General features: G+C 38.7%; 2 protein-coding genes and 1 non-coding gene across 4 annotated transcripts; 1 reads left to right on the top strand and 2 right to left on the bottom strand.

The window, feature by feature from the left end:
• Positions 1 to 58: 58 nt before the first annotated feature.
• LOC101478562 (uncharacterized) lies at positions 59 to 6080 on the bottom strand. The gene is made up of 9 exons (XM_004546300.6): positions 5891 to 6080; positions 3696 to 5131; positions 3409 to 3561; positions 3169 to 3326; positions 2500 to 2594; positions 2232 to 2403; positions 2077 to 2134; positions 1728 to 1922; positions 59 to 931 (listed from the first exon to the last, which is right to left on the bottom strand). Exons 2-9 carry the CDS (start codon positions 5046 to 5048, stop codon positions 473 to 475), a joined length of 2643 nt encoding a protein of 880 aa, XP_004546357.3. The 5' UTR covers positions 5049 to 5131; positions 5891 to 6080; the 3' UTR covers positions 59 to 472.
• Positions 6081 to 7479: 1399 nt separating this feature from the next.
• On the bottom strand, positions 7480 to 9607 carry LOC101477818 (uncharacterized). Its single transcript, XR_013095066.1, has 3 exons — positions 9355 to 9607; positions 8015 to 8203; positions 7480 to 7924 (listed from the first exon to the last, which is right to left on the bottom strand). It is a non-coding gene; the product is annotated as an uncharacterized LOC101477818 (transcript).
• Positions 7857 to 14431, top strand: LOC101478097 (monocarboxylate transporter 2). 2 transcript variants are annotated; one of them, XM_004546298.5, is made up of 5 exons: positions 7857 to 7945; positions 11631 to 11861; positions 11990 to 12133; positions 12889 to 13749; positions 13872 to 14431. In XM_004546298.5, the coding sequence occupies exons 2-5, from the start codon at positions 11645 to 11647 to the stop codon at positions 14093 to 14095; spliced, it is 1446 nt and encodes a 481-aa protein (XP_004546355.1). In that variant the 5' UTR covers positions 7857 to 7945; positions 11631 to 11644; the 3' UTR covers positions 14096 to 14431. The 2 variants fall into 2 exon arrangements, with proteins under 2 accessions (XP_004546355.1, XP_004546356.1); XM_004546299.6 differs by lacking the exon at positions 7857 to 7945 and adding an exon at positions 10601 to 11516.
• The last annotated feature ends 13351 nt before the right edge of the window (positions 14432 to 27782 follow it).

Raw genomic sequence — 27782 nt, 5'->3', positions numbered from 1 at the left:
TTTTTCACTTATAAACTTTTAAAGACTGCAGTAATCTGAAAAATAAAACCCTGAAGAGTGGCATTTAATATGTTTAATGAAACATAGACTCTTAAATAAATATTCTTTGATTTTCAAAGACAGAAAGACCTATAGTGAATTATATTTATACATTAGGCATTTTTTAAAAAGTGCATCAAAGTGCTTGTGAGTATTTGTTCTGTCTAGGTCATAAAGTCAAAAGAAAATATATCAAAAGATCAGACAAAAACACACAAAACCTCTGCACATTTGAACTGCTTAGCAAAGCTCAGATGATGAGCTTTTGGTTGCCTCACATAAACTCAAAATCATGACATATACCACAAGCCAAAAAACGAAATTTTGTCAAACAGCGTTTATATCATGGATGTTGCCTTTAAAGTGTTTCTGTTATGTGTGCTTCTATGCATATGATATACATCTCTTTGTAGACATCTTTTACCTCACCTACTCACATCAATCTCTGTTTCATCTCCCAGGCCCTCTCACTGAACCAGTCCTTAGTTCTCCCAATAACTGAGCGTTCTGCTGAAAGCACTAAACAAAGTCTGGCCAGTTTTGGCTGGTTTCTCTCCAGATAGTTCTGTGTGTCTCTCTGCAGCTGGTCCAAGGCCTGCGGCCGGTTCTCGTCAAGCGACACATCAGAGCTCAGCATGGGGTTGAAGCGGAAGTAGACATCTGGGGCCAGCAGGTCATCTAAAAGGGTGTGAACCCCTTCAGTGTCAGTGGCACTGCAGATCAGATTGCTGATTTTGGCCCTCAGGCTCGTGGAGGTAGCAGGTCCCTTCTTAGCACTGTCATAGCGACCTGTGCCCAGGGACAGCACACATTGGAAGTCCTGGTTTGGCCACAGCAAATGGCTTTCATGGACAGCCACGGCACAGGGATTGTTCAGGGTGATTCCACCATCCTAATAAGACACAAATTAATCTATAAAGCCGAGAAATTAGCATTTTGTTCAAATCAAACCTGCACAAAAAAGCTTAAGAAAAAAAGCCTGAATGATTAGAACTCCTTTAAAGTAAAACAAATACAATATCAACAGAGGTTCTTATATTTTTGATTTAAGAATTGTAGAAAAGTATTAAGGTGTGAGTGATAGGAAAGGGAGCGACTGGCATTTTTCTTTTTTCCTGAACGGAATGCGATATGTTGAATTGGGTTTTTGTATGGAATTTGTATCCAACCAAAGACTGTATATAAAGGATGACCATAGTGTGTTGACATCACTGAAAAGCTCCTACAATGATGCTTTTATACTGTTTAACACTTGTTTGGAGCTTTTTTGCACATAAGGTCTTGTAAACCAACTCCATTAATGCTATTTCACTTACGTTCTTACACTGAAGATTGGGGCAGGCACACACATCACTGCAATGATGTGTGTGCCTGCATCATTGCAGTGATGATGCAGGCAGTGATGATGCAGGCACACACATCTATTATGTGTGTGCCTGCATCATCACTGCAATTCACCAATTTTTGTGTTCACTTCATTGACTGTCATTAGAAAAAAGATTAATGGCTAACAATTGCCACTAGTTATTGGGGCGTTTTATTTATTAATGTTTTTTTTTTCTTAAAGCAAAAAGTAAGGTTAACCTTCACCCCCTTCATAGTCCTTCAGTTAATCACATGTTTATTTCGCCTATTCACGTTTGAGACAAAACAAGGACATGTCAACATTGGAAACTGTCATTAACAACCTGGTGAATGTCATTTTCTAAGGTAAACTCCTGGAAGTATCCTGGGGCGGCTGACGATGCCCTCACTGCCTGCCACATCTGGTAGCCTGAGCCTCCTGCGTAACGGCTGAGAGAACCTGGTTTGTGGTTATAGTTGCGGAAGACAAAAGCCTTAGGGCTGGTACCCCAGTTTACCACTGTGCTGACTGCAGAAACCTGAGCAGACACCAACAAAACCAATTGTTAAAGCTGTGCAAGCTCCAGTTTTTAAGCTGGAATCAAAACATGGAATCTCACCACAGCGGGGTGCTCCAATGCAGCAGCTTGGAAGTCCTTTTATTGGTGTTCTGTGAAAGTGCAATATTCTTACCTTGGGACTGAAGAAATCTCTGGCTGTTTTAATAAGTACTCTATCACCTAGCTTCTCTCTAATGAGAATGAAAACAAGCAGTGTCTTATTAACTTGTTAAAAATTTACTCCTTTGAAGGACTGAAGCACATTTAATGTGTCTCTTATGTGCAAACCGGAGTATCGTCTCCCAGGTCTCAGTGTTATAGTAAGAATGGCTCCAGCCCATCTTCACAGTACCAACCAGCGGGTTTTGCCGGAATACTTCAGAACCAAAACGACGATACATGTCAGCACACTCTTCTATAGAAAAACGGGCCAAACCCAACATGAAGGCTAGGACAGCACCTTCAACAAACAGATGCGGAGACATGCATTTTAAATAGAGTTGTAGATTCAGACAGGCATGCATTAAAATGTTAGTCTCAGTTTACTATATGTCACCTGTGCTCACTCCACAGATGTAGTCAAACAGCTGGTGAATCTTTTTGCCTGTTTGATCCTCCAACAGCTTTAAAATCTGAAGAGGCACAACACCTCTGAAAAATGCAAAGAAAAAGGAAAACATAAACCCCCAGAAATATGAACACATTAGCATAGTCATACACAGAACCAGTGGATACCATCAGGCACAGCTTAACCTTTATATACTGTTTGGCTCAAATTAAACCCATTTTGACATTTAACAGCAGTAAAAACACAATAAATGTATTTGATTGATTTTTCCTGGAGTGACCCAAAATACAAAAGAAACGCAAATGAAAAATATTTGTAGTTTGTACAGGTGCTTCAAATCTTTCTGCACAGAGGCTGTACCAGGTCAGATTTCACCTATATGTATTCAGATGGATTTTAGCCTAACCGACATGGATCAAATCAAAGAAAAGGGTGGTTTTGAATGATAGAGTTCAAGGAGGTACTTTATCACTTCACATACAAGTAATACCTGTGATCCACAGTCCAAAGATATACATGCTAGGTTAACTGGTAATTCTGAATTGACCATGAATGTTAGCTAGTTATGGTGCTTAATGTGTACTAAACAAAATGCTTCATGAATGTGTAGTTAAAGTTGTTTTGAGTGCTTAATGATCTATTTTTTCTTACATTTACCTCGTTCCACCACCATCAATTGAGAGGACTCTTATGCCACGGCCTTTGACTGGATCCGCATATCCGATAAGAGCCAAAGTTTCTCTTAATGCAGCCTGAAGTTCCTGGTTATGTACATAGTTCTTCCGTTGTCTCAGCATTGAAACTGCAATTTTCTCCTGGAAACAAAATCATGTTTTAAATTTAATGAGGTTAAAACAACTGTTAAATATAAGTATTTGTGTTTAATTCTCAACAGACCTTCCAGATTAAGGCTTTGCATGAGGGGTAGTGGATAAGGTGTTCATTGAGTGCTTCTACGCAGTCAGTCAGATCTTCTGGAGTAGAAGCCAGTCTCAGGCTATCAGCGAACACACATGTCATTTCATCTGCTTGTTTCCTATTCAAGACAAGCTGACAAACAAGCAGAATCGCATCAAAGTTCATTTTTATGTATTTTAGCCTCTTACTAATGAGAGCAGATTTTTATCTTACTTAGTTCATCGGGGCATTAACTGGGAATTAATGAAAATGTTACTTTAACTCACCTTTTTATTTAATACTGCCTGCGGGGCAGAGATGGCAGTTTTGGAGTTGCTTTTTCGATAAACACCCAGCAGTTCTGGAATGGTACTTGTGGGGTTGCAGAGGTAATCCATAAAAGATACACTCTTCAGTCTCTTGGGGGACTTCTGGGATTCAGTGTCCTCATTCACTCCACTTTGACCCTTGAAATACTGATTGGTGTGTTGGGATGTTTGGAAATAGTTCTCACTGATTTTAGTTGTATTACAGCTGCTGTGGAAACTGCCTGCAGCTCCTGGGGTGATAGATTCTTCTTGCTTCAGTTGTAAACTGGCACTGTGAGTTTGTGAGGTGGATTGTGTTAAAAGGTGTTTCTTGTAAGTCCAATCCTTCTCTATGAGAGGTTGTTCTTTCGTATTCTGAGCTTCATCTGTTACTTTGGCACCAAAGTATTTATTAATGTGCCTTGCAAAGTGAAGGTATCCTTCCTCCCAGGTACTGGAGTTACTGTCGGGTTCCAGTGCTGCCTTTACTTGAGACTGTTTACCTCTGATTTGTATTTTTCGTCTCTTCTCCCTTCTGTTTGTCTCTTTGGAAGGAGGCTCCAAATTCTCCTGCTTTTGAACTTTTGCCAAACCCTGAGAGAAAACTGTGTTAATGTGATGAGCAACATAATTGTAACCCTCACCAAATCTTGTCGTGAGAGAGCTGATGTGAAATAACTGCAGTCCAGATGTTTCTTGAGTTGAATGACTTGTTACAGAGTCCCACTGTTTGTCCTTACATTTCAAGGTCTGTGTTGTGTCTTTGCTTTCAGGTATATTTTCCTCTGTGGCTGCTTGCTGACTTTGACTAATCCTCTGTGACCTGCAAGCATACTCTGGAGTAGACATGACAACACTGGCATTTTCAGACAGACTTAAAACTTCTTTTCTTTTGAAATAAATGTTAATGTGTCTGGACAATTGATTAAATGATTGACCAAGACACCCTCCAACCGAACTTAAAAGAGAATTGTTCTGAGCCTCGTCAAAAATCCCAACTGGAGCTTTGGCTTTGAAGACATCCTTATTAGAAGATGAATAAAAACGCAGAGCCTGAGGATGTCTCGCCTTTTCTGTAAGGTCTCTAAGGAGGCTATAAAAGGTAGAGGTTGTATCGCTGTGCTTTACTTTTTTAAAAGTGGCTTTTGTTGCAAACCTGGAAGGTTGAGGAGGTGACAGCTGTAAATATCTATGTAGGTCAAGGCAGAGTGGTGCTTTAGTCAGACCATGGTCCTTTCTGAGAAGGTTCATTGTGTATTTATATTTGCTGTACAATTTCAATGTCCTGTTCACACAACATGAACACAATTTTGTGCTCAGGTAACGACCCATGTTGTCTTGATGAGCGGCACTCAGTCAAAGCCTAAATATCACTCAGCACTGAGTCAGCTTGCAGTGGCATATTCAGCAGGAATCTGGAAAAGTCAACAAAACATTTGAACAACAACTAAGTCAGCGCTACACAATAATGACGCTCTGTGGCTGCAGGAGTGTGTTAAACAAAATGCTTACATGACACATGATATTGACATGTTGAGCTTTAGTAGTCATACATGATCAGAAACTTTGCTAATTATAACAAAAAGAAGTGCAGCTCATGATAGTTTCGTCATTTTTACTTGTAAATCTAATTATGGGAAAGTTATGAGTCAAAGATGAAATATTAATACTAGGGATATTACATAAAATTATAAAATTATTGCATTCATGTTTCCAAAGCTTGTCTGCGCTGATGACATGCACATAAACAACTATAAACAACTCTGACTGATCAAACTACAGGCATCATGTTTTACAATAGCCTGGTGCCTTTCTTTCCTTATGCTGTCTCCACAAGAATGTAACATGAAACCTCCAGAAAAAAGCGTGGCCTATAAATAACTCTCTATGGTGTATCTGTACTTCCATATTTCCATTTTGACAACACACACACACGGCTTTGCCTGTAGTTAATCTCTTATCCTTATCAATAATGGTGGAATGGTTAATACCATGTAAAATGAAGTGCATGCACTAAGGTGGCTATACAAACTAAAAGGCAGACAGCTCGGGTATGCAATAATCAAACATCGACATAGGTTAAAGTCTTCCACTTAAGCAAGGAGAGGTCACGAATGACAGAAAATGTAACCTTGACAGAATATGTGTTGAAAGCGTACACACTAAAGATTTACCTGAAACATAACACCAAGTTTTCCTGTCTTCACAATTCCTCTTCGTGCAGATGCCTGCTCTCTAAAATCCAGAACAGCAGTTTTGACAGACTGTCAGAGTCGCTTTTTTTTTCTGCTGTGTTTTGACACTTGATTCAATCCTTCCTACACGCAGGACTTTAATCTCATTTGCTGGGCTGGGCTGGGGGTGTGTATGGGGGGTGCGAACTGGCTCGGCCAGTGTTCAATAAGACACACAGGCTTAAGGTCATGTGTTGTCACTGCTGACAAGCACAAGTCTAAAATTAGGGATGGGGTGACAGCTTAAGGTCTCAGTGAACTCATGTTGGGTGCTTTAAACATCACCACACATCACACACACCAAACAGACAGAGCTGTGACTCATCACTGCAAACAGCACTCCAATTCTTAGAAGCTGTGCCCAAGCTGGAAGGTACATGTGATGCAAACAACTGGAAGTCTGCAGTTGTAAATGGATATTATGAAGTGTGCTCATGTTTTAAATTAGAGCCTGGATGTATGATTTAAATGGGCCAATGTTATTCAGCAAAAACAATTAAATATGTGCTTATGTGACCTTGTGTCATGTTCCTTCTTTGCAGCTGTGCCCAAGGAGGCAGAAGCAAGTCCCCTACCTAGAGCGTTCGATCCCTGGCGTGTATGTTCGGAGTATCGTCTCCCAGGTCTGTAAGTGTCCGTGTAAGTATCCTTGGGCAAAATACTGAACCCCAAATTTCCCCCCAGTGGAGCACGAGTGTGTTTGTGAATTTTATGCAAATTGCTTAGGCATGTTTGAATGGGTGAATGAAGCTCGTAGCAAGAAAACACTTCGAATGCTCAAATTGATTAAGTAAGAAGAAAAAAGTGCCACACAAGTAAATTCCATTTGACATTTACGCTGTAACCAACAGTGTTTTATAAACACTTTTGTCCTATTGCAGGATCTCGTGTAATCTTTCACCAGCACATGCCGTTCTACACAGCTGTTTATTTTTGGTGAAACATAAGAGGAGGGGCTCACGTGTTTCTCTCCAGCACACAGACACTGACGTTACTTTCAAAACAATAGTCATAAAAAAGACATAAATAATCAGAGAGCTTCAGTAGTTTTGAATTTTTTTTGTTAAACAAATCCACTAAATTTGACATTTCTGCTCGTATTTGTTCTTCTGGCTATGATCTGATCAGTTTGCTACAATTCAGCACAATTTCTAAAGAACGATTTCACTCTCGCAGACTTACAATGACATCTAGTGGCAGATTCTTGACAGTTTGGTTCTTAATCGGCTTTGAATGAACCGCTGTGCATGACAGGAAATTGATCATATTCCGCTTCAGTGACTTTGAGTCTTATCTCTGCACCATGTATATGATGAATACATGACAGTCCTTTACAGAACACACAATCCTTTCTGTCAAGAATGATTCTTTCCATGTACAGCAAAGCTTTTTTCTTTTTTAAAAATCTGTTTCCATAGCCACTATCTTGGGTCTGACTGCCACCTCCCCAGTGATTTTGTTAGAAGTAAGATTGGACCAATCTGCTGATACGAATACACACCAGAGGAAGAATAAAAATCATGACAAAATGCTGTTATCAGTCAAAAACAGATTTTCAAACTGCATTTAATGAAACCTGTACATCCAGAAATATTTCTTTGAATACATTCATCTTCAGCTCTATTTTACAGTTGTAATTTTATCTCTGCATTATTGTTGTTATTTTAAATTACTTTAGGTGAACTACATAACCAACATAACCATTTTTACAGGATTATCAGCATGATATTTATGCAGTTCTTCATATATTTACAGTACTTATAAAACAGTGCTGGAGCGTCAGGGTATTTTCTTTTCACAGCGTCCTGTGGTGCACTCCTCTCCACGTCCGGTCCACTTTAAGCGGTTCCTGGCAAAGATGTCATAGGATTTGTCCATCAATGGTCTCACAGGTGACCACATCATAAAGCGACCCAACCAACCGAGGCCTACGGCGCTATACATGACTGCAAACGCTGGGACTCCGCTGTGAACCTGGTAACACACAGCATGAAGGTGCATAATACAACACTTGGGTTAAACTGCATATTGTGAGGTTCATTAAAATCTTGGTTAAATAATCACCTTGTCTTTCTTATCAATCACGTGCATTTCCTTCATGGCCATCTCATAGGTGATAGCCTTGTATTTTGTTCCATCATAACCTGGCAGAGAGATATCAATGAAATGTACTTTCTCAGGCCGGTTTCTCTGCAGAAACTGGAGCAAACGGATCTCAGTCACACATATTGGACAAAGCCCATCATACAGAACCTGGAAAAGAGTGGAGAACAGACATTTACATGAGGAATTGTCTGATATTTTATCCCTAATTTTCCAAAATTCAGTTAAACTTGAAGGATATCAATCCTGTTGGGAGGCATAAACCCTTGTGGATTCATTTAACCTGCTTTGGTTCAAATGAAAGTACAACAGTTGCATTGGAGAAGCAGCAAAATGGTGAGACTGTTGCTCTCCCCCATATCGCTCCTGACTGATATTTCTCTTTCCTTTTTGCTAGTTTCCTTGTCTCTACTGGTAGCGTTAGGTGGTACTTGCAGCCCATTCAGGTTGCACAGGTAGTTCCATATACTAATATGCCATCACAAGATGGTTTACAGTCTCAGTCTCAGCACAGGAGAGTGGAGGACATATAGGAGACGGGCTGCTACACAAGAAGAGCTGGACAGGGTTGCACAAGGGCATCAACGCAGCAGCAGGAGAGATAACTGCGCCTTTGTTCGAGGAGGAACAGAGCCCTTGAGAATGACCTACTTGTGCCAGCTTTTGATCAAACTGTAAGAAGAACCAGACTCCACGTGCATGACATGAGGGCCTGACCTTGCAGCTTAACTGAGTTTACCAAAGAAAAGCAGGACTGGCAGGTCCACCGATGGACCCCATTCGCTTCACAAATAAATGCAGGTTCACACTGAACACATGTGACTGACATGAGAAATCATGATCTTTTTTCAAAAAGACATGTTAACCTTGATGAGATTACCTCATTAATAGTCATTACATCAAAGATCCTGAATGATTTGAATTTGGTCCAGGAAAACGTCCATCAACTAAAAATTGAGTTGCGTATTGCCACAGCGTTGTCTTAAGTTAACAACGTTCAAAGTGCAACTTTCATTTTGCTCAGCTGGCACAGATACTACCACACAGTGAGGACAAGGTCAAAAATGAGTCTTACACATGTAAAATAAGCGTTATGAAATCGTAAGCGTGGTTTTAAATCATTTTATATTATACTGCCAAACTGGAGACGTTTCAACCAGTAACGCGGAATCATTTACTTTACAGGGTTTACATATTAACCAGTATATTATCCTAAAAACGGTTTACCCGTTTTACAGACCGCTAACTAAAATTTTAAAGACAAGTTTAGCAGAAACAGAGAGACAGTGGGAGCAACTCACCCTGACACCAGCAGACTCAGAACTGAAGGTGCGATGCTGATGTTTGCAGAGCACAGATGTTACTCTTGAATTTACACAACTGGGCAATCTGGCTAAACCCGAAGTCAAACATGTTCTCACTTTTGAAAACATCTGAAGCTACAAATGGCTACACAGCTCTAACTTGCACTGGAATCAACCCGACTTTTCCCCAACTAACAACCAGATTATACAAGCGTTTGAATAACTCTTGAATAACTTCTTCTTCCCCCTTTGAGGCAATCTAGGCTTTGTTTTATTATCGCCATCTAGTGGACTGGAGTGCGAGAAGTTCCCTGACTTACGTCTACAAACAGAAATGCTGAGTATTTATTTACATTTCCACATTCCATGTTTTTGTACGTTTAGTTTTCAGTTTGATTTTTTATTTTATTTTTACACACATCTAATTAGCCAACTGAACAGGCTTTAGAACTGGGAAAAAGGAGATTTTAGTGACTTTGCAGGTATCCAGATGGCTGGTCTGAAACTGCTTGGATCACACAACCATAAAGAGAATGGTCAAAAAAAAAGAGAAATATCCAGTGACCACCAGTTTTCCGAGTGGAAACTTGATTGATGAAGTTGATGCCAGAGGTGCTTTGAGCCAAAATGAAGCATTTCAAATAACCACTGATTACAACCAAGGCATGGAGAAGAGCATGTCTAAATGCTCAACAAGTTAAAGATTGAAGCAGATGGGTTAGAGCTGCAGATGACCACACCTGGTGCCGGTTGTGAAAGATAAGGACAGGAAAGGGATGCTACAGTTTGAACATCTTTACCAAACTTGACACACTTTGAGACCTTTAGTACCAACTGAGCAGACTGGTTTCTCTGGCACACTTTCCAGATCTTAAGCCAACAGAGCATATTTGGGATGTGGTAGAACCGGAGATTCACATCATGTTTGTGCAACATCATATCTGCTGCAACTGTGTGATGCTAACATACTTTTATACACTAAAATCTCAGAGGAATGTTTCCAGCACCTTTGTATGATCTATGCACGCAGTTCGGAAAGAAAAAAGTGGCCCAACTCTGGCGTACCTAATGAAGTGGTTAGTGAGGATATGTCAGCTGTTTAATTTCCTTAAATTCTAATCCATAAATTGTAATTATTATTCTCTCAGTTGAATTTTATGTAGTGTTTGTTGTATTTCTTTCAAAACATGCGGTTTGCAGTCTCAATAGCTGATTAATGAGGAGGTTGAATTGGAGCACATTATCGCTCAGCATCTAGACATCTTTAAATAACTCATGAAAGAAAAAAAAAAAACAGAGCTCACAGCACCTCTAAAAGATACACCAATAATCCATACCGGATTAATTTGCATAAAAACTAGGGATTTTGTGCTAAGCTGAAAGAATATCCAGTGACTACATCAATTTAAACAACTCATAATTTTAAGAAAATAAAATAGAGACCAATTATTTCCAGCATTCACATTCAGCAACCACATGGCCCAACACTGCTGACATTGAATTTGTAGCCAGCGCTGTTTTTCACAACATGTACAAAACACAGTTTTTCAGTTAATTAATTTTTACTTAATCAAAGCGTGCAGACAAACCATAAAATTAAGAAAGCCTTCCTAATATTGTATAAGTCCCTCCCACATGTACTGAAAAAACAGCTCTGGGGATCTAGTTAGATTGGCACGAAGTTCCAAGCATTTTTTTTTTTCAGTTAGCCCTGCTGAGGGAGACCCCCTGCCATCGGGGGGTGCCATTGTATTGGGGGCATGACATCAAAACATAAATCCCAGCTTTAAAGGTTTCCCAAAAGAGCATGTCATTTTGACCAACCCACCTGCAGTGCACAAACACATAGGAGTAGACAAACACTGCTTACATGAGTTCAAAGGGCCTCGGCAGTAAAACCAATGTATGTCTATGAAAGGGTCGTATGTTAAAAGAAACATATTTTAGCAGTTGAATTACACTTCCTACAAGCATTTATTGTCATCAATATCTAGTGCTTGGCTATTGCTCTATTTTGTATGGCCACTCATATTTTGCATGACAGCACACGTGATGAGATCAAAGAGCTTACAGCAGAGTGAACTCTGTCCCAGTGCAAGACTGTGTCACATGGACTGAGTTCATAGACTTTGCGATACAGTTTCAAGGACTGGGCCGAGGTGAGGTCTTGTGAAACTTATAATGGATGCAAAATATGTGAATCTAACTCTTTCTTTGAAAAGTTGCACTTGTTTATTTTCTGTTCACTTATTTTTGCTGTTCCCACTTTCTAGCCGGAGAATTGAACATGCCCCCCGCAGCAGCAACCAATCTAGGCTACACCCCACCAGACGGAGGCTGGGGCTGGGCTGTCGTCTTCGGCGCTTTCATCTCCATAGGATTCTCGTATGCCTTTCCTAAGTCCCTCACCATCTATTTCAAGGAGATTCAGGAATATTTTTCAGTTTCCTACAGTGAGATTGCCTGGGTGTCCTCAGTCATGCTTGCTTCTATGTATGCAGGAGGTTAGTGGCCGTCATACTTCAAGTATTGGCACATTCCCAAGCAGCGTATCCCATGACTGGATTTGTCAAGAAAAATTTGTCCCTCAGAACGTTGCCAAAAATGTAAGATATTTCTCTCCTGTGTGCAGGCCCTGTCAGCAGTATACTGGTCAATCGCTATGGCAGCAGACCTGTGGTTATAGTTGGCGGGGTCCTGGTTTGCACTGGCATGGCTCTCGCTTCTTTTGGAACTAATATAATACATCTGTACCTCTGTGTTGGAGTAATTGGAGGTAAATTATGTTTCCTTTTTTTGTTAACAGTCAGATAGGCTAGTCCAACAATTTAAAAAACTATCCTTTAAAACGATTCACTTTCTTACAGTGCACATGTTCAATTCAGTTTTGTGTTATTTTTCTGGTATAGCTGTTTCTGTCCTTTATAATGTTTGCTTTATGATACCTGGTTGTAACTGGACTACACTGAAGGAAGGAGTGGTTGTGTTGTAACTCTCATTCAGTCTTTTACTATCAGGATCAATCCACAGGGATTGTTTATGTCCCTGTGTAAAGCAGAGTTGGTCGTTCAGTGCAGCGAGTGCAATGACCCTTATGATATAATATAAGTTATAATCCCCTCTTACAACATCAAAGCAATGTTTAGAGTTGGGTAAAACCTTTTTTGTCCTGTTAATTCAGGTGCATTTGGAACATCCACACATGCACATGTGCAGGCAAAACCACACGATCATTTTACTAACTGAGAGCAAACAAACCTCTCAGACTTTAAACCTAATCTTTAATCTAGTAGCACTGCACCAGTCAGAGACGTACAGAAAAGAAATGCCCAAACCATGGGACTAGTTATATTTTTTTTTCTGTAAACAAATCATCACCGATATAAAACTAATGTCACAGATAATAATAAGAGGTGCATTCAACTGTCTAAAAGTACTTTTTAAACTGATACTTTAGGCACTTTATTCAAAATATTCTAAAGGGAATAATTCATAAATTACTGTGTGTAATTTTAACCTTATTTTTAACAGGTTTTGGTCTCGCCTTCAACTTGCAGCCCTCCCTGACGATCATAGGCACTTACTTCCAGGTCAAAAGGCCCATGGCCAATGGACTCGCTATGACTGGAAGTCCGGTTATTCTCTCCACTCTGGCGCCTCTCAATCAGTTTCTGTTTGATTCCTTTGGTTGGAGGGGAAGCTTCCTCATCCTGGGATCCATTGTTTTGAACTGCTGTGTAGCTGGTGCTTTGATGAGACCAGTCAACAAAAGCATACCACGGAAAACAATAGATGAGTCATCAAAGTGTGAAAGCGAAGCTCAGGAACACGCTGCTGCTGAAGACACCACTACCCACTCCGATAACCTTCAGACTGAAGATCAAAGTGAGAGCAAGGGTCACAGCTTTGTGCAGAAATTCATAGATCTCTCACTTTTCAGACACAGGGGCTTCCTCATTTATCTAATTGGTAATGTGGTCTTGTTTTTTGGCTTTTTTGCACCTGTGGTTTTCATGGCTCCATATGCCAAACATCAAGGGATTGATGAATATTCAGCAGCTTTCTTGCTCTCCATTTTTGCTCTGGCGGACATGTTCATTAGACCGACAACTGGCTTAGTTGGCAACACCAAGTGGATCAGGCCGAGAATACAGTATTTTTTCAGTTTTGCTGTTTCATACAATGGCGTATGTCACCTAATGTGCCCACTGGCGTCTGGCTATACGGGTCTAGTTGTATATGCTGTCTTCTTTGGTTTGGCATTTGGGATGCTTTCTGCACTCCTTTTTGAAGTTCTAATGGACCTTGTTGGAGCTCCTCGTTTCTCCACTGCCGTTGGACTTGTCACCATTATTGAGTGTGGGCCAGTGCTTCTGGGACCTCCAATGGCAGGTTTGTGGTGTTTTTTTCCTTCTCTTTTTTTCCATTGAATTGTGATTTTGATTATACACATAAGCAAAGTATAGAAATTTCCAAGATGGAGTTACTAACAGATTATGTGTGTTCTCTTTCAGGAGCTTTGGTTGATTATTTTGGTGATTACAAATACATATATTATGCATGCGGTGTATTCATGCTGGTTTCTGGCATATTTTTCTTCGTTATGCATTACTACAACTATAAAAAACTGGATGAGGAGCGCGGAAAGAGCAAAGCAATGGAGACAAGGAATTCTGACGAGGCAGTACAACTAAAAATGAACCAGGCTGATAGAACGATGAATGAAACAGATGAATGAACTTGCTGACTATGACTTTATTTCAGTGGATGCATACAAAATGACACTACAAAGGCTTTTTATCCAGTATGTAAATGTATTTTGTACCTTAAATGACTTAGTTAGAGTAGTTAGACTTTTACATATTTGCAGATTCACATTTGTTATTTTGTAAATGCTCATATTACGTATATTATTATTATTACAGTGTGTGGCATATGTAACTCTCATGGATTTGTTAATAAATCTCCAGGAACTAACTATGTTCCTTCTAATGCAATCCTTATGGCTTTATAAACTTAAGCAGTTCATTTGGTTTCTTCATCAATTAAATAATAATAAATCTTCTGACTCTTATTTCTGAATAATGTAAGAAAAGAAGTCCAAACCCACATGCAGTCACAGTTTAGTGTTACTAAACTGTGTTACTTATTACCACTAGATGGCACTGAACCCTATCACATGAAAACTGAAGCCACACACATCTTTTCCATTAAACTTCAATTAAACAACAGGCATCCTCATGCCTCGGGCTCAGTTCTCTACAGCATCGCTTTCCATAATCTGGGTCATGACCCCCGGCCCAATGGGAAGATAGCTATTTTGAATAGTTTACAACATTTGCAACAGTAAAAACAAAATTTAGGTGTCTGTTGTGAAGACTGCAGTTTCTGACTTAAATAGCTTCCCTGAAATCCTTCTCACTCTAAAAAGGCGAAAGGAAGATTCATTCTTTATGTTCTAGTCTACAGTAAAACACATTTTGAATGTCATGGGGATCTGTAAAAGTTGTTTCACTGCAGCATAGCTTCAGTGAAGTCATAAAAATTCAGTATGAAGTTATGGAAATATTTGAGAATTAACTTTTAAATAAGTGTGGTGAACCCAATGTGCATTTAATAAGATTGGATTTGCAGGTGTGGCTGAGGAAATGAAACGCTTTACTTATCCTCACAGACATAGAAAAAAATGTATTGTGCATATAACACATTTAAGCTGTAGGTCAGACCTTTAGATATGTGAATGTGAATCTGCAATGAACATATACATTGCTGTCATATGGACAATCAAGACAGGTCAGCCCGTCTCTCCATAGGTCAACCTTTCTCTGCACACACATCATGATTTTAAACCCTTAGAATTCATCCTCAAGCACTAATGCAATACAAGATTCATGTGCAAGCCATAAAAAATGAACAATGCTATTATTACAGATGTATGCTTAAATGATCCATCCTCATCATGTGCCTGTAAGGTGCATATTGACTCCCTTTCTGGATGAACAAAAATTGCTCATGTGAGTGAATCAATACTTTAATGTATAGTGTAAAGTAATGTTACTTAAAAATCAGATAAACAGTGTAAATCCCTTTGTTATGGCTGAATGAACTTCTTTTTGGATTTTAGTCCAATTTCAGTCAACTAGGCATCATTTGATCAGATCCAGTTTGGGCAAAAGTAGCAACAATGAAAGTCTGATTGACTTTGGGTTGTTTTGATCCAGTTTTAATGGTATGAGAATCTAATCTGACCTAAAGATTTTTTTTCTACAGTAGAATTACAAATGAGCCAAACTGGTAAGATTATTAATTGTAGAGAAGTATTGAAAATGAAAAGTCTCAAAAGCATGTATCCATGTATCCACTGTATATACTGCATTTTCTCAGTGGCAGGACATTTATTTATCTCAACTGCAGAAAGCAACAGCACTATATCTGAGCCAGGCTTGCATCAGAGACAGGGTTTTCTTTCTAAGTCCTTCTGTTTGACAAGAGCAAGTGGTCATGATCGTGTAACAAAGGCTTGTTTCGATTTGCTTCCATTTGCTCCTCTTCAGTTGGTGCCTTATGCTGATTATACCATAGCAAGCGATGACTCACTCATTAGACAGCTGAATAAGATCACTCGAATACGACCACAAAATTGCTTTAATTTCCATACGTCTAAAAATATATTATACTCTGGTTTACATATGTTTTGATTTCTCGTGAATTAATTACAAATTTGATCGTTGTTGAGGAGTTTGTTTTTAAGGGTTATTATTTATTTTCTGTTTTTTTTAATGAATTTATATTTTTTATCAGTAACATGATCATTATCATTCTATCTCTGTCTGTTATTTTCTCACCAGCACATTCATTTTGTGGTTTGTAAAATGGAAGATAACCAGGAATACATTTTCATCACAATTACCCAGACTTCAAAGAGACATTTTCAGTTGTCCTCATTTACCTGACTAATACTCCAAGTCCAAAATAATTTCTGTAACTTTAGTCCAGTTTTTGTCATTTTAAGTCGTGTTTTTGTTCATAAGTTTAAAAAGTAAAGAATGACTCTATCTTGCTGCTAAGTAAAGAAGACAATATTTCACAAAGCGACACATTTCTTCTTAATACTGAACATGAATAATTTCCACTACTCTGAACATGACATTAAAAGGGGAAAGAGCATATTATTAACAGTCATGTACATCTACAAAAACTGGAGTAAATACAATTTGAAGCCAAACCATGGAGAAAATGATGGTACCAGTGGAGTATCAGTAGAATAGAATAGCATAGAACAGAATAGAATAGCCCCATGTCATTGTAGAGGTACATACAATTTGAAAAGTGCTTGGAAGTAGTGCAAAGACAAGACTTGATCTGAATAGAGTCTGTGTGTGAGTGACCTGAATGATGGGGGTTACTCAGACCATGGCTCAGATTAGTGCAGTGGGTGGACAGGGATGTGGTGTGGGGGGGATAGTGTTTATTGACACTCCAAATGGCAGAGGGAAGAAGCTGTTTGTGAGTCTAGAGGTGTGGGACCTGATTGACCTGAGGTGCTGACCAGAGGACAGCTGATCAAACAGGTGGTGGGTGGGGTGCAAGGCGTTCTTCTGAGACAGGAGGCTTTCACCAGGGTGTTGATGTTGTGGGTCCAGATGAGCTCAGCTGAGATGTGGGTGCCCAGAAACCTGAAGGTAGACACGAATTCTACCCGTCCTCTGTTTAGAATGAGTGGGGAATGAGTTATGAGTTATTTTGTTTTAAGGACGTTCAGCTTCAGGTTATTTTCTGAGCAGCAGCAGGACAAGTTCTCTACCGCTGCCCTGTACACTGTATTATCTCCATTAGAGATAAACCCAACCACCGTCACCGGTGTCACCGGCATACTTGACGATAACGTTGGTTGGATGCATTGTTGTGCAGTAGGAGGGCGGAGAATGCAGCCCAGCGAGATCTGGTGCTGAGTGACGGGGGGCTGAGTTGGACTGACTGAGGTCGGTTGGTGAGGAAGTTTTTGATCCAGTAGCAGGTGGCAGGGGGTATCTGACGGTGGTCCAGTTTGGTGAGGATGTCTGGTATTATGGTGTTAAACACTGAGCAGTAGTCCCAGAAGAGCATCCTCACGTGGCTCTTCCTGTTCTCCAGATGGCTCAGCGCTCTGTGAAGGGTGATGGTGATGGCATCCTCCGTGGACCGATTAGTTCTGCAAGCAAACTGGTGGGGGTCAAGGGAGGGGGATAGACAATCTCTCATGTACTTTAACATTATATGCTGTGAGGACTATAGGTCTGTAGTCATTGAGCCTGTTTATACTAGTCTTTTTGGGGATGAGAATGATAGTGGAGGCTTTCAGACAGTTGGGAGAGTACATAAAGGAAAACTCGAATACATTATTATAAAATTGTTGTAACCCAAAAGGATTATGCAGTGTAGATATGACAAATCTGTATGTATCCCAGTGGAATAGATATGAGTAGACAGAAAGTGAGAGAGTGAAGACCACCAATTAGTGGTGGTTCCCATAAGCTCTGTATCATCTCCTCACTGAACAGCTTGAGCATAATCACTGTGATGAACTGTGACTGATGTCAGTAAATCTGACCGTAATTGGGACCAAGAAGATTGAATCCAGGCAGCTCTGTGTCCAATCAAGGTGATGACTGCTCCCGTGGGGAGACATGGTGTTTTTACCATGCTGGTTTAAGCACTTGCACCCTTAACCACACAGCTGGGATGTTTGCAAAGAAATAAGTGATACTGTCTGTTTAATTCAACATGTTTGTTAATAATCTCTGCTAATCTGCTTCACCCACAGCAGCAGAACTAATCTGTCTGCACATTGTTTACACTCTGAGGGAGGGCAACATCGTGCATATACCAGAGACTTAAGAGTTTATTCATCAGCCCTGTGGATGAAGCTGCTAACAAGACATCACTGGTCAAAAATAAACATCGATAGCCAGATCTGGCTATGCATAGATATATTAGATGCGTTGACATGTTCTTGCAGAGAGAGGACCACTTGCTACATCAGCCTGTCCAAGGAGTCCCCAAGGATTATATCCAACCGAGACTAGATATATCAGATGATCAAAGACAAGGCAGTACTCTACTCTCAAAATCAAACACTTTGAAAGAATACTGCCTTGTTTTAGGCCATAATCACCCTGATTTACATATATGTAGATCAAAATCATACGCACATCACAAATGTTTAGAAAAATAGATTTTCTCCTGCAAAAGCAGTAAACATCTGAATATAAAGAGGGTAACATGGTGGGAATCTAGATATTACTTCACCCTCAAAAACCCAAAGAGGGCAACCTGAATCAGATGAAAGTTTATCTGTTCTACGAAACACTCATGGCTGATTATACTGGTTCATCTTTAAAGGACTGTTCACAGACATATGAGCAGTAAGCTGTTAGCAGTGATGGAATATAACAGAGTGAATTTGCTCAAGTACATTACACTGGTAAAAATGTGAGGTATCTGTACTTTCCTTGAATATATCTAATACTGTTACATGCATCTAGCTACAGTAGTTATCTTCCAGTTAAAAGGCTAAAGAAAGAAAGAAAGAAAAATGAAAAAAGAATATATAGATAGATAGATAGATAGATAGATAGATAGATAGATAGATAGATAGATAGATAGATAGATAGATAGATAGATAGATAGATAGATAGATAGATAGATAGATAGATAGATAGATAGATAGATAGATAGATAGATAGATAGATGAGGTGGTAGAATTAAGAACAGTATCTGAAAAATACCTGTATTAAGAAGTAGAAAAAAAACAGCAACTGACCCAGAAATACTGACACGTTGCCTGCGTCTGGTGCATCAAAGGCTTTACTGTGACCCAACAATACTAAAGCAGAGCAATTTCTTTGTCATTCATTACGCTGTCTCTCTACCAGTGTATCATATGAGAATATGTATACAGTGTAAGAATAAAAAAGCGACTACTACTCTAAATCCATAGCAAATCATTATCTGCAGCTCTTTAGCTTTATGGAGCCAGTTTTAGCTCAGAGCTTAACTGTTCAGTTCATAAATTTTATATGACAGTGGTCCTAATACAGCGCCTTGGGGGACTCCACAAGAGAATACGTTCAACATTCACTCTCCTTTTAGTTGTTTTTGATCTATACCATGTCTTAAGGGAAGCATCTGTCCATGTTTCTTTTGAAGCACTTTTTTTTATCAGCTAAACACTAACTGAGGTTTTCTAAAACTTCACAGAAAGGGTGAACCAAAAACAAAGGTGGACAAAACAAAGTTACAGGCCAGGCAGCAAAACAAAAAGTTAAAACTCTAAAATTCTGTAAAGCAGAGGGAAGCTGCAGATTCAGGGGACAATTCTCTATAGGTTTGTCACTACGAGTGACCCTCTCACATTGTCATATTGTTTTCACAGTGTCATTTGTTACGTGACGAAGTAAACATCACTGGTGAAAAGAGGTTGTATAAGAGGTTGCTGGTATATTGTATTCTACAGTCAGATGGTAGCAGTAAATCTTACATTCCCTTATTTTTTGGTAGAATCGCAACATTGAATGTTTATGTTTTTTATAAGCCAAGACAGTTTAATATTACAGACACTCAAGCAGGCAAACTGTGCTACTGGTGCTGTGGACATCAGGTTTCCTTGTGGAATACAAATGGGCCAAAAAAACAGCTCTTATGAAGACGGACATTTTTTGAACTCAGACAAAAGAGGAACTTAAACCTCTAAACTACTCAATCATGACTAATGCTTGTAAAAGAAATTGAGTCGCAAAGCAAAAGGACTTAATGAGATTATGCTACCCATAATTAACAATCTGTGAAACACATTTCCCAAAACCAAGAACAGAGCTGCTTTTTTGTTCGCCGTCAAGCTTAAGAATGTGTGAATTATCATCCAAGCACACATTTACCCCACTTTTCAGAATTGACAATGCAGAGCCTCTGACCAATATCCTTAATCTGCCACTCAAAATACATTTAGCCTTTGTGAGAACAAATGTGCATTGCCGAAACACTGGTTGCGGAGACTCTGTGCAGCCTATTAGAACCATTGTTCCTCTTTATCTGTTGAATGCAGCCAACGACGAAAGCTTGTGCGTCTGGGGAAGGTGCTGCTGTTTTATGCATATTACAGGGAGAATACAAGGATTGTCCTGCGGATTATAATCTATCCACTGAATACCACACTGCTATATAAACAAATTTGATTGAAGAACTGAAGAATGGAAGGATGACATAAACTGCCTGCAAGGACTTTAACATTCACACATTGTGCACATAAGCACTCAGATGGAATCTATGACATGTGGATGATAAAAAGCAAGTGGCTTGCATTATCGGTCTATCAAGGCAGCACACTTCAGTGACCAATTCGACCCGAGAGATAACATTGTAAGATTTCATTTAATTCCTCAGTCTTGATTTGTAAAATTTTATCGAATCTAAGATGGTTCCCAATACCCATCTGGAGACGCTTGTGATAGGCATTCCAGCATCATATCCTCAGGGATCGACACCCAGGCCTGGGCCAAGACTGAGAGCAAGACAGAAACACTAGGCATGGAAAAAGGGAGAGGAGCAGAAATAATTATGAGAGCAACTGAGGCGTATCGGCTTGTCCTTGCCTCAAAATGAAAAGCAGGATGAAACATGATGACACAAATCAACTGCAAGCCCATATACAGTACCTGATTCACTCATAACATCTGTGTAATTACACACCAAGAACCTCATATTACTGGAATTCTATTACCAAATTGTGCCATTTGAACATTTCTGGCCAGGACCCAGAATAATTAAGTGTATCATTACCCTGAACTGAAATTGTCCATGAGCAGGGAGCTGTAGTGACAACAGCTTTCTCTGGAAATGTGGGAGGCATTAATGACTAACTTATTTTGATACCCACATTGATTTATGTTGTTTTATTGTCTCTTGTTGGTGCTGAAAGGTTTGGTGAACACTGGCCTTTGTAACTGTGAATGAGCGCTACAGTGGCTGAAGTGAATCAATGTCCTCCGAGGTTCTTTGTGTTTCAAGGACAGTCTCTCCTGAGTCTCTGCCTGACATGATGAGGTTGTTGACTGTCACAGCTGCCTCACTAAGCCCGCCAAAGGTGTGTGATTAAATTCCCATTCTTTTTCTAAAGAGAAGTGGAGCCATTTAGAAACCTATAAACCACATGGACAAGTCAATAAAATGTCTTTAAAGCAGACCTTATAGGTTCTCTCAGAAGGAAATTACAATAGAAAAAGGATGTCTTTGTGTGCAGCACACAGTATGTATGAACACAGAGGGATTTTTTTCCCCTTTCATGTAGTTGAGCAACAGTTTTAAAGGAGCTGTCAATAGCTGCACAGGTGGAAAGTCAACCTAATTTTCTGCTTTGCAGGTTGAAGAATCCATTCTTTTTCTTTTTATGTTATTTCGAAGAACCAGCTGAAACCATTAAACAAACAATGTATACGGTTTTGCCATATTATTAAAAATAATATGGACTTTTTAAGGCTGCTACAGAGAGCTGAGGTTGGTTGCAATAGGAAACACTGGGCAACACAATCTGTTCAGTATAATTAGTAGTTTATTATTGTTTGAATTTTATTCCAATAAGTTACTGAAACAAGCAGTTAATTGATCTTATTAATCTTTTTTTTCTTTTTTTTCTTTTTTTTAGCACAGCTTTGCATTTTGTTGGTAAAATTAAAATTCAATCATTTCAATCATTTCAATTGAGTTTTTTTTTTTTTTTTTTTTAACATGGCACCATGTCACAGCAACAGTTGGATAAAGTGGCTTTATACTATAACGCAAAGACCCTGCAGTATTCTGCAGAAAAAAACAACAGTCAAGCAACCCCTTAGGGCTAAGCACTTTGCAATGGTGGGAAGATAAAACTCCCTTTTAACAGGAAGAAACCTCCAGCAAAACCAGGGTCAGGGAGGGGCAGCCATCTGCTGTGACCAGTTTGAGGCTGAGGGCAAAGAGAAAAGCAGAAAGTGGAGAGAAAAGAAAAAGAGAGCACAGGCAGGCAGGACAAAACACAAAGTAAAATGTAGTGGTAGTTTATCTTGAGTCACTCTCAACTAATCTAGTATTGCAAATATCTAGTAGCGCACCAAACTACCCCATTGAGTCATGTTTTCCAAGTGCTAAAGTCCTCAGATTTTCTTCAATCTCTTCCCTGCCAGTAATAAATGAGTAATGATTCACTAATTATTTAAGACCTCACAGAATATGTAAATTAAAGATATAAAATTATAGATAAATTATTTATTAAAAGACGATGATATAAACAATAAAAAAAACTTGTTCAAAACTAAAAATTCTATTATCATGAAATAACAAACTGGATTTAAGTTTTAATACCCCAGTTTGAGGTGGGTACGCTGGAATTCTCTGAGAAGTAACAAATTAACAATTTTTTCTTTTGAGGAATGCAAATAATATACATATACCTTTAACATTAAAAGTATAATTTATATTACAGAGCAATCTGCAATCTACATTCTACTGCTGGCGATTAGCTATTAGAGAAAAAATATTTTGGTAATTATCAGTAGTGCTAATTTAGAGCAGCTCTGTTAAACAAATACTACAGGTGGTAGCGTGGGTCGCGTCCAAATGAGAAGGTTGGTGGCTCAGTCCCTGGCTCCTCCTGTCCATGTGTAGAGGTGTCCTTGGGCAAGATGCTGAGTGTGTCGAAGTGTGTGTGTGAGTGTTAGATACTGCTGTGGTGTGGTGGCAGGCACTATTGTCGCACAGCAAGAAGACTTTGGGTTTGAATCGAGCCTAGGGCCTTTCTGTGTGGAGTTCATGTTTTCTCTGACGTCCTCCCACAGTCCAAAGACATGCATGGGGTTAGGTTAATTGGTGATTTTAAATTGCCCACAGGGGTACCTGGGAAATCTGTTGTCATCTACTAGTACAGTTTATAAAATCAAATTACAGTTTGATTTGTAGGGCAGTCTAATTTGCTGAACTAAAAACAAATTACTGAAATGATGATGTTTTGTTTCTAAAGAGGAGCAAAAATAACCCATTCAACAACTTACACACAACCTGGGCTTCAGCAGATCTGGGAGGCTCTTACAGACAACGACTTACTATAATGTAGCTGCCAATTAACAACTCAAAAATGTTTTGGGAAAAAAAAACCCAAATGAAAACAATATCAGCTATTTTTTTTAATATCAGAATTGAAAACAGTAAATTAAAGGTTCTCACTGCAGGTTGTCATTAAAGCATTTCCCAAATGCACTTTTCACAATGTGCCAGATATGACATATTAACAGTGAAAACTCAGCTTGCTAATACAAACTAATGCATATTAATGTATTCTTTTCAAACATGCCACTGCTTTATTTGCTATTTCTAATAACACTTACCTAAAATCATTCCTCATAATTACAGTTTGGTTGACATGTTATTCCCCTTGTACTGTACAACTGGTGTCAAAATATCACATTTTAGGAGAATGTAGCACATTCAGTGACACACTGGATTTCTAAAGATTTACATTATACGTGATAGTAATTTATGAGTAGTCTATGACTGCACAATGTGTGAAACTATGTTACTCATCTGCTGTCGTCAAATAAGATCAGATATGGCATAATGGGTTTATGTATAAACAAGCAGAAGCACCAACTGCCTGTCATGTCGACACACTTTATGCCTTTTGTGTGTCATTTTTCAAAGTTAAATGACACATGAAAAAGTTTGGGTATGTTTTAGCATTTTAAAGACTACATGTCACAAAATGATGCAAAGAATCTGCAGCAATAACAAGCTTATCATATACCATTTAATGATACAAGTGGATAAAACCCTTTAGCCCTATTGGCAAGAAAAATGAATGCTCAATTTTAAAATGCTAATTGTATTAGTATTTAGTTTATTAATTCTATCTAGAAAAATATCAATACAAACTAGAGATCCTTTTCTTTATAATGAAGATGAGTATGTACTGTCACCTGAGGGTGCAAATGCAACAGAATTAGAAACAACATAACTCACAAAGTGAGCCATGTGCTGACAGTTGGCATTAATGTATTGTAATGTATTCATAAGGTCGTTCAGTGGTGATGGATTTGCTGAGCTTAAAGGGGTTTGCTAATAAACAAACTTGTTAAGTATTAATCTTCTACCATTGTAGGTCTGGATGCATCACCACATGTACAGTTTAAACTCTGTCACTTGGACATTTTTTTTTTTTTTTTACAATTTTATAAAGAATAATAAAAACAAAATCTTAACAGTGGATGTATGGTGTGCAAAAATACTTTAGAGGTCAATTCTTACAACACACATAAGCAACAAAAGGAACTGAAATCTGAATGAGAAACTAAGACCAGTCCAATTAATTCATAATTTCCAAAAATATAAGATATTGGAAGCTGATAGTTCACAATTAAGGACATTAAGAACATGTGCTTGTTTTGCAGCTAAATTAAACAGCTTATGTAAACAACAAAATCAGCAAAATATACACAAAAGACCCCAAATTAAGCTCATCATCACAGAGTGAAGAGCATGATTGCAAGCACTGGCAGCATTATACAATAGCATGTTTCAAAAAGCAGCCCTCTTAGCTGTCTAAATAGGATGATTGCTGCTGGCCTGAAGGGTCCTTCAGTGAGAGGAGCTTTGGAGAAAAGAGACAGAGAAAGAGGTAGCATATGTGGGAGGTGCCAAATAAAACATCACTGATTAACTTGTTCAGTGCTGCGCAGTGATTGTGGTGTATGTATGCTTGCAGTATACAAACTGCAATTTGTGTGAATTCCCGCATCTAAAATTGGCACATTTACTTGGACTTTTAACAAAAGCTAATGAAAGATGTCTGGGCACAGATGCTCTTTGTTCTCACCTTTTCTCTGAGCAGCAGCTGCATCACAGCCAGGTGAAGGACTGGGTCAAGGGAGAGTATCCATTTGTTATGGCCGAACCTTATTAGCCTTTAACAATATGATGATCTAATTACCTCTTCTTGTAACTGCCAAGTGTATAGCTAATAGCAAGCATCTATCATGACTTATTAACAAAAGACGACTACCACAATTAATCAGCTGTCATGTGACAAATTACTCTCGCATAGCCTAATAAAACAGCTGTTTTCTTCCAAAGTAGTGTAACCACATAATTGTCAGGATTTATTACACTTAAATATGTAACATTAGTATCCCTTTAAATTATTTTTGAGCAGATTATATGTAATGGAGGTTCACCTTCTTTTTAGAAAACAAGCAACGGCTCTTGTTCCTTGTGCCTGAGCCAGTTTCTTCAGCGTATTAGCACAATCATTAAACTGTATATCTGTTCTCTCTGAAGCCACTCTCTTTGTCTCCATGCACAAACCCATGTGAACTGGTTCACAACACACTGTTTGATTTGACTCGTCTGTTTTTACAAATGAGAATTATGCAGGAAAAAGTGGTTGTGCAATACATTCTCCCTCCAGTCATGAATTTTGGACAACATTTTTATTAAGACAGAAGTGGTAATATTTATTTTCTTTAAGTGTGGTCAGTGTTATTATGTTGTTAAGTTGACATTATAGGTATTCTCATAACTTCTGGTTAACAGATGAAATTCCTCATAAAATAGTGGTGTAAAATATAGTGGAGAGAACAAAAGAAAGACTTGCACTACACATCTACAATATACTGTATATGTTGTTTTTTTGCTGTTGAGTTATGGCAATAGCACACAATGGATGATAGGACCATAGACTTATCAATAATGCATAAGATAGTGAGAGAAATGACAGGCACTCTGCTGGTAGGTTCTCTCCAGAAGCAAGCCATAAATTTGCAGGGCAATAATAATGACTCTTCTCAGGGAAATAAAGGCCACCCTCTGCTCCCCATAGTCATAAACCTGACTCACTCTTCCATTGGTTGGAAGAAAAATGCTTCCTCTCCCACCACACAGGAGTCATACACAGGAGGTACTTCAACCAGCCAACTTGATATGCAATCATCTCTCTTTACAGAGGAAAGAATACAATTTCAGTTTTTATATGAGCTATTTTCCTATTATGCCTGTGGAGGTGGGGAGAAATGGTGAGCAATGGTGAAATGAAGTTCAGCTGAACAGCTTGGAAAGGTATTCAGAAATGATTTCTGGTAATTCTTTTACTTCAGTCATCTTCGAATCCTGTTATGCAGCCTGCTGTGTAGTAAAAAAAACCCAAAATATTTTATCATGTTTCTTTCATTATAATTTAAAATCTTAGTTTTTTTGCTTGGGAATCAAAATACTGGAATTCAAATTAGGATGTCCATATCATCTATTGCCAGGTGAGCTTCAAATTTTTGGAAAATAAAGTAGAAGTTCTTTGGGTCAACTAATAAATGTAGAATATACAATATTAATTTTCAAAAACAAGTAAAACTGGTAAAAAATGAATGTTTGTGGTTTTAGAACAAACACTGTAAATTTTAAAAAAAAATGGATGTCGTGAAGACAATGAGGAAGTGCCTTCAGCTTTAATTCTTTCTAATGTCCAGCACAGGGTCACTCCTTTGTCTGCAAAAGGGAGTTTGATTGTAAAGAGTGTGGGGAGATGATTGTGCTGCTCACTTAATCTGTGCCCCCACATTTCCTTATGAGTTTTTGCTTTCAGTTGCTAGTTCCACTTCTTATTTAATAGCATAGCTATGATCCCAGTGAGACTCAAAGAGACTCAAAAAGGACGATAAAGAAAGATATGCCAAGGCTGGGCCTTCTTTGTAACAAAAAAATTGCTATGAACGTTTTTATTTAGATGTTGGACGTTTTTCACTCACTTTCAGTCCAGTCCTTGTACCTGACCAGTTTCAGAAGAATGTTCTTTTTTTTATTGTTTGTTGTTGTCGTACTTTGGTAAGCCGCTGATGTATGAATCATTCAAACATAAAAAATGTTAAAATAAACCCCCCAAAACCTTATGTGTCTACACAACACTGGTTCTTAGCAGAAAAAATATTTTAAATTGTTACTAGCAGCCTGAGAAGAGTGGCAGACCTAAAAAAACAGATTAACAATATCTAAAAGTCCTTAAGAAAAAAAAAATCCAGCAAAGACCTGACACAGGACCTGAGATGCATCAGACTGTTCAGTTGATCCATCTACTGTTTGTTGACACCTCATCAGAATCAGTCAAGAAACCACAACTAAGGAAGAGAAACAGGGAGAGAATGCTGAAGCATGCCATATTAGATTTAATGTCAAACAATATTTTCACAGACCGGCCTTTAGGTGTCACAGTTAAATACAACAAAATAAAACGCTACCACCAAGACAAAAATGGTGGTATTTTGTAAATATAATAATAAAAGTGAATTAAGGGTGTAATTGTTGTTTATTAACAGCGTCCTCCTGTATGTGCCAACAACACTGAGAGTAACATCCTCCTCTTTGTCCCTTAATGCTCTCTT

The sequence above is a fragment of the Maylandia zebra genome, linkage group LG20 (assembly GCF_041146795.1).
Source record: "Maylandia zebra isolate NMK-2024a linkage group LG20, Mzebra_GT3a, whole genome shotgun sequence".
NCBI classification, from domain to species: domain Eukaryota; kingdom Metazoa; phylum Chordata; class Actinopteri; order Cichliformes; family Cichlidae; genus Maylandia; species Maylandia zebra.
The sequence above is the reverse complement of the archived record's forward strand: the minus strand, read 5'-3'. Positions and strand labels throughout refer to the sequence as shown.

Bases quoted from the DNA above. Each gene is read 5' to 3' on its own strand.
- LOC101478097 (XM_004546298.5), top strand. From the start codon at position 11,645: ATGCCCCCCGCAGCAGCAACCAATCTAGGCTACACCCCACCAGACGGA. The intron at 11,862-11,989 runs GTTAGTGGCCGT...TCCTGTGTGCAG, and splicing joins TGCTTCTATGTATGCAGGAG to GCCCTGTCAGCAGTATACTG. The intron at 12,134-12,888 runs GTAAATTATGTT...TATTTTTAACAG, and splicing joins CTGTGTTGGAGTAATTGGAG to GTTTTGGTCTCGCCTTCAAC.
- LOC101478562 (XM_004546300.6), bottom strand. From the start codon at position 5,048: ATGGGTCGTTACCTGAGCACAAAATTGTGTTCATGTTGTGTGAACAGG. The intron at 3,562-3,695 runs GTGAGTTAAAGT...CTTGTTTGTCAG, and splicing joins AGGCAGTATTAAATAAAAAG to CTTGTCTTGAATAGGAAACA. The intron at 2,404-2,499 runs GTGACATATAGT...TGTTTGTTGAAG, and splicing joins CATCTGTGGAGTGAGCACAG to GTGCTGTCCTAGCCTTCATG.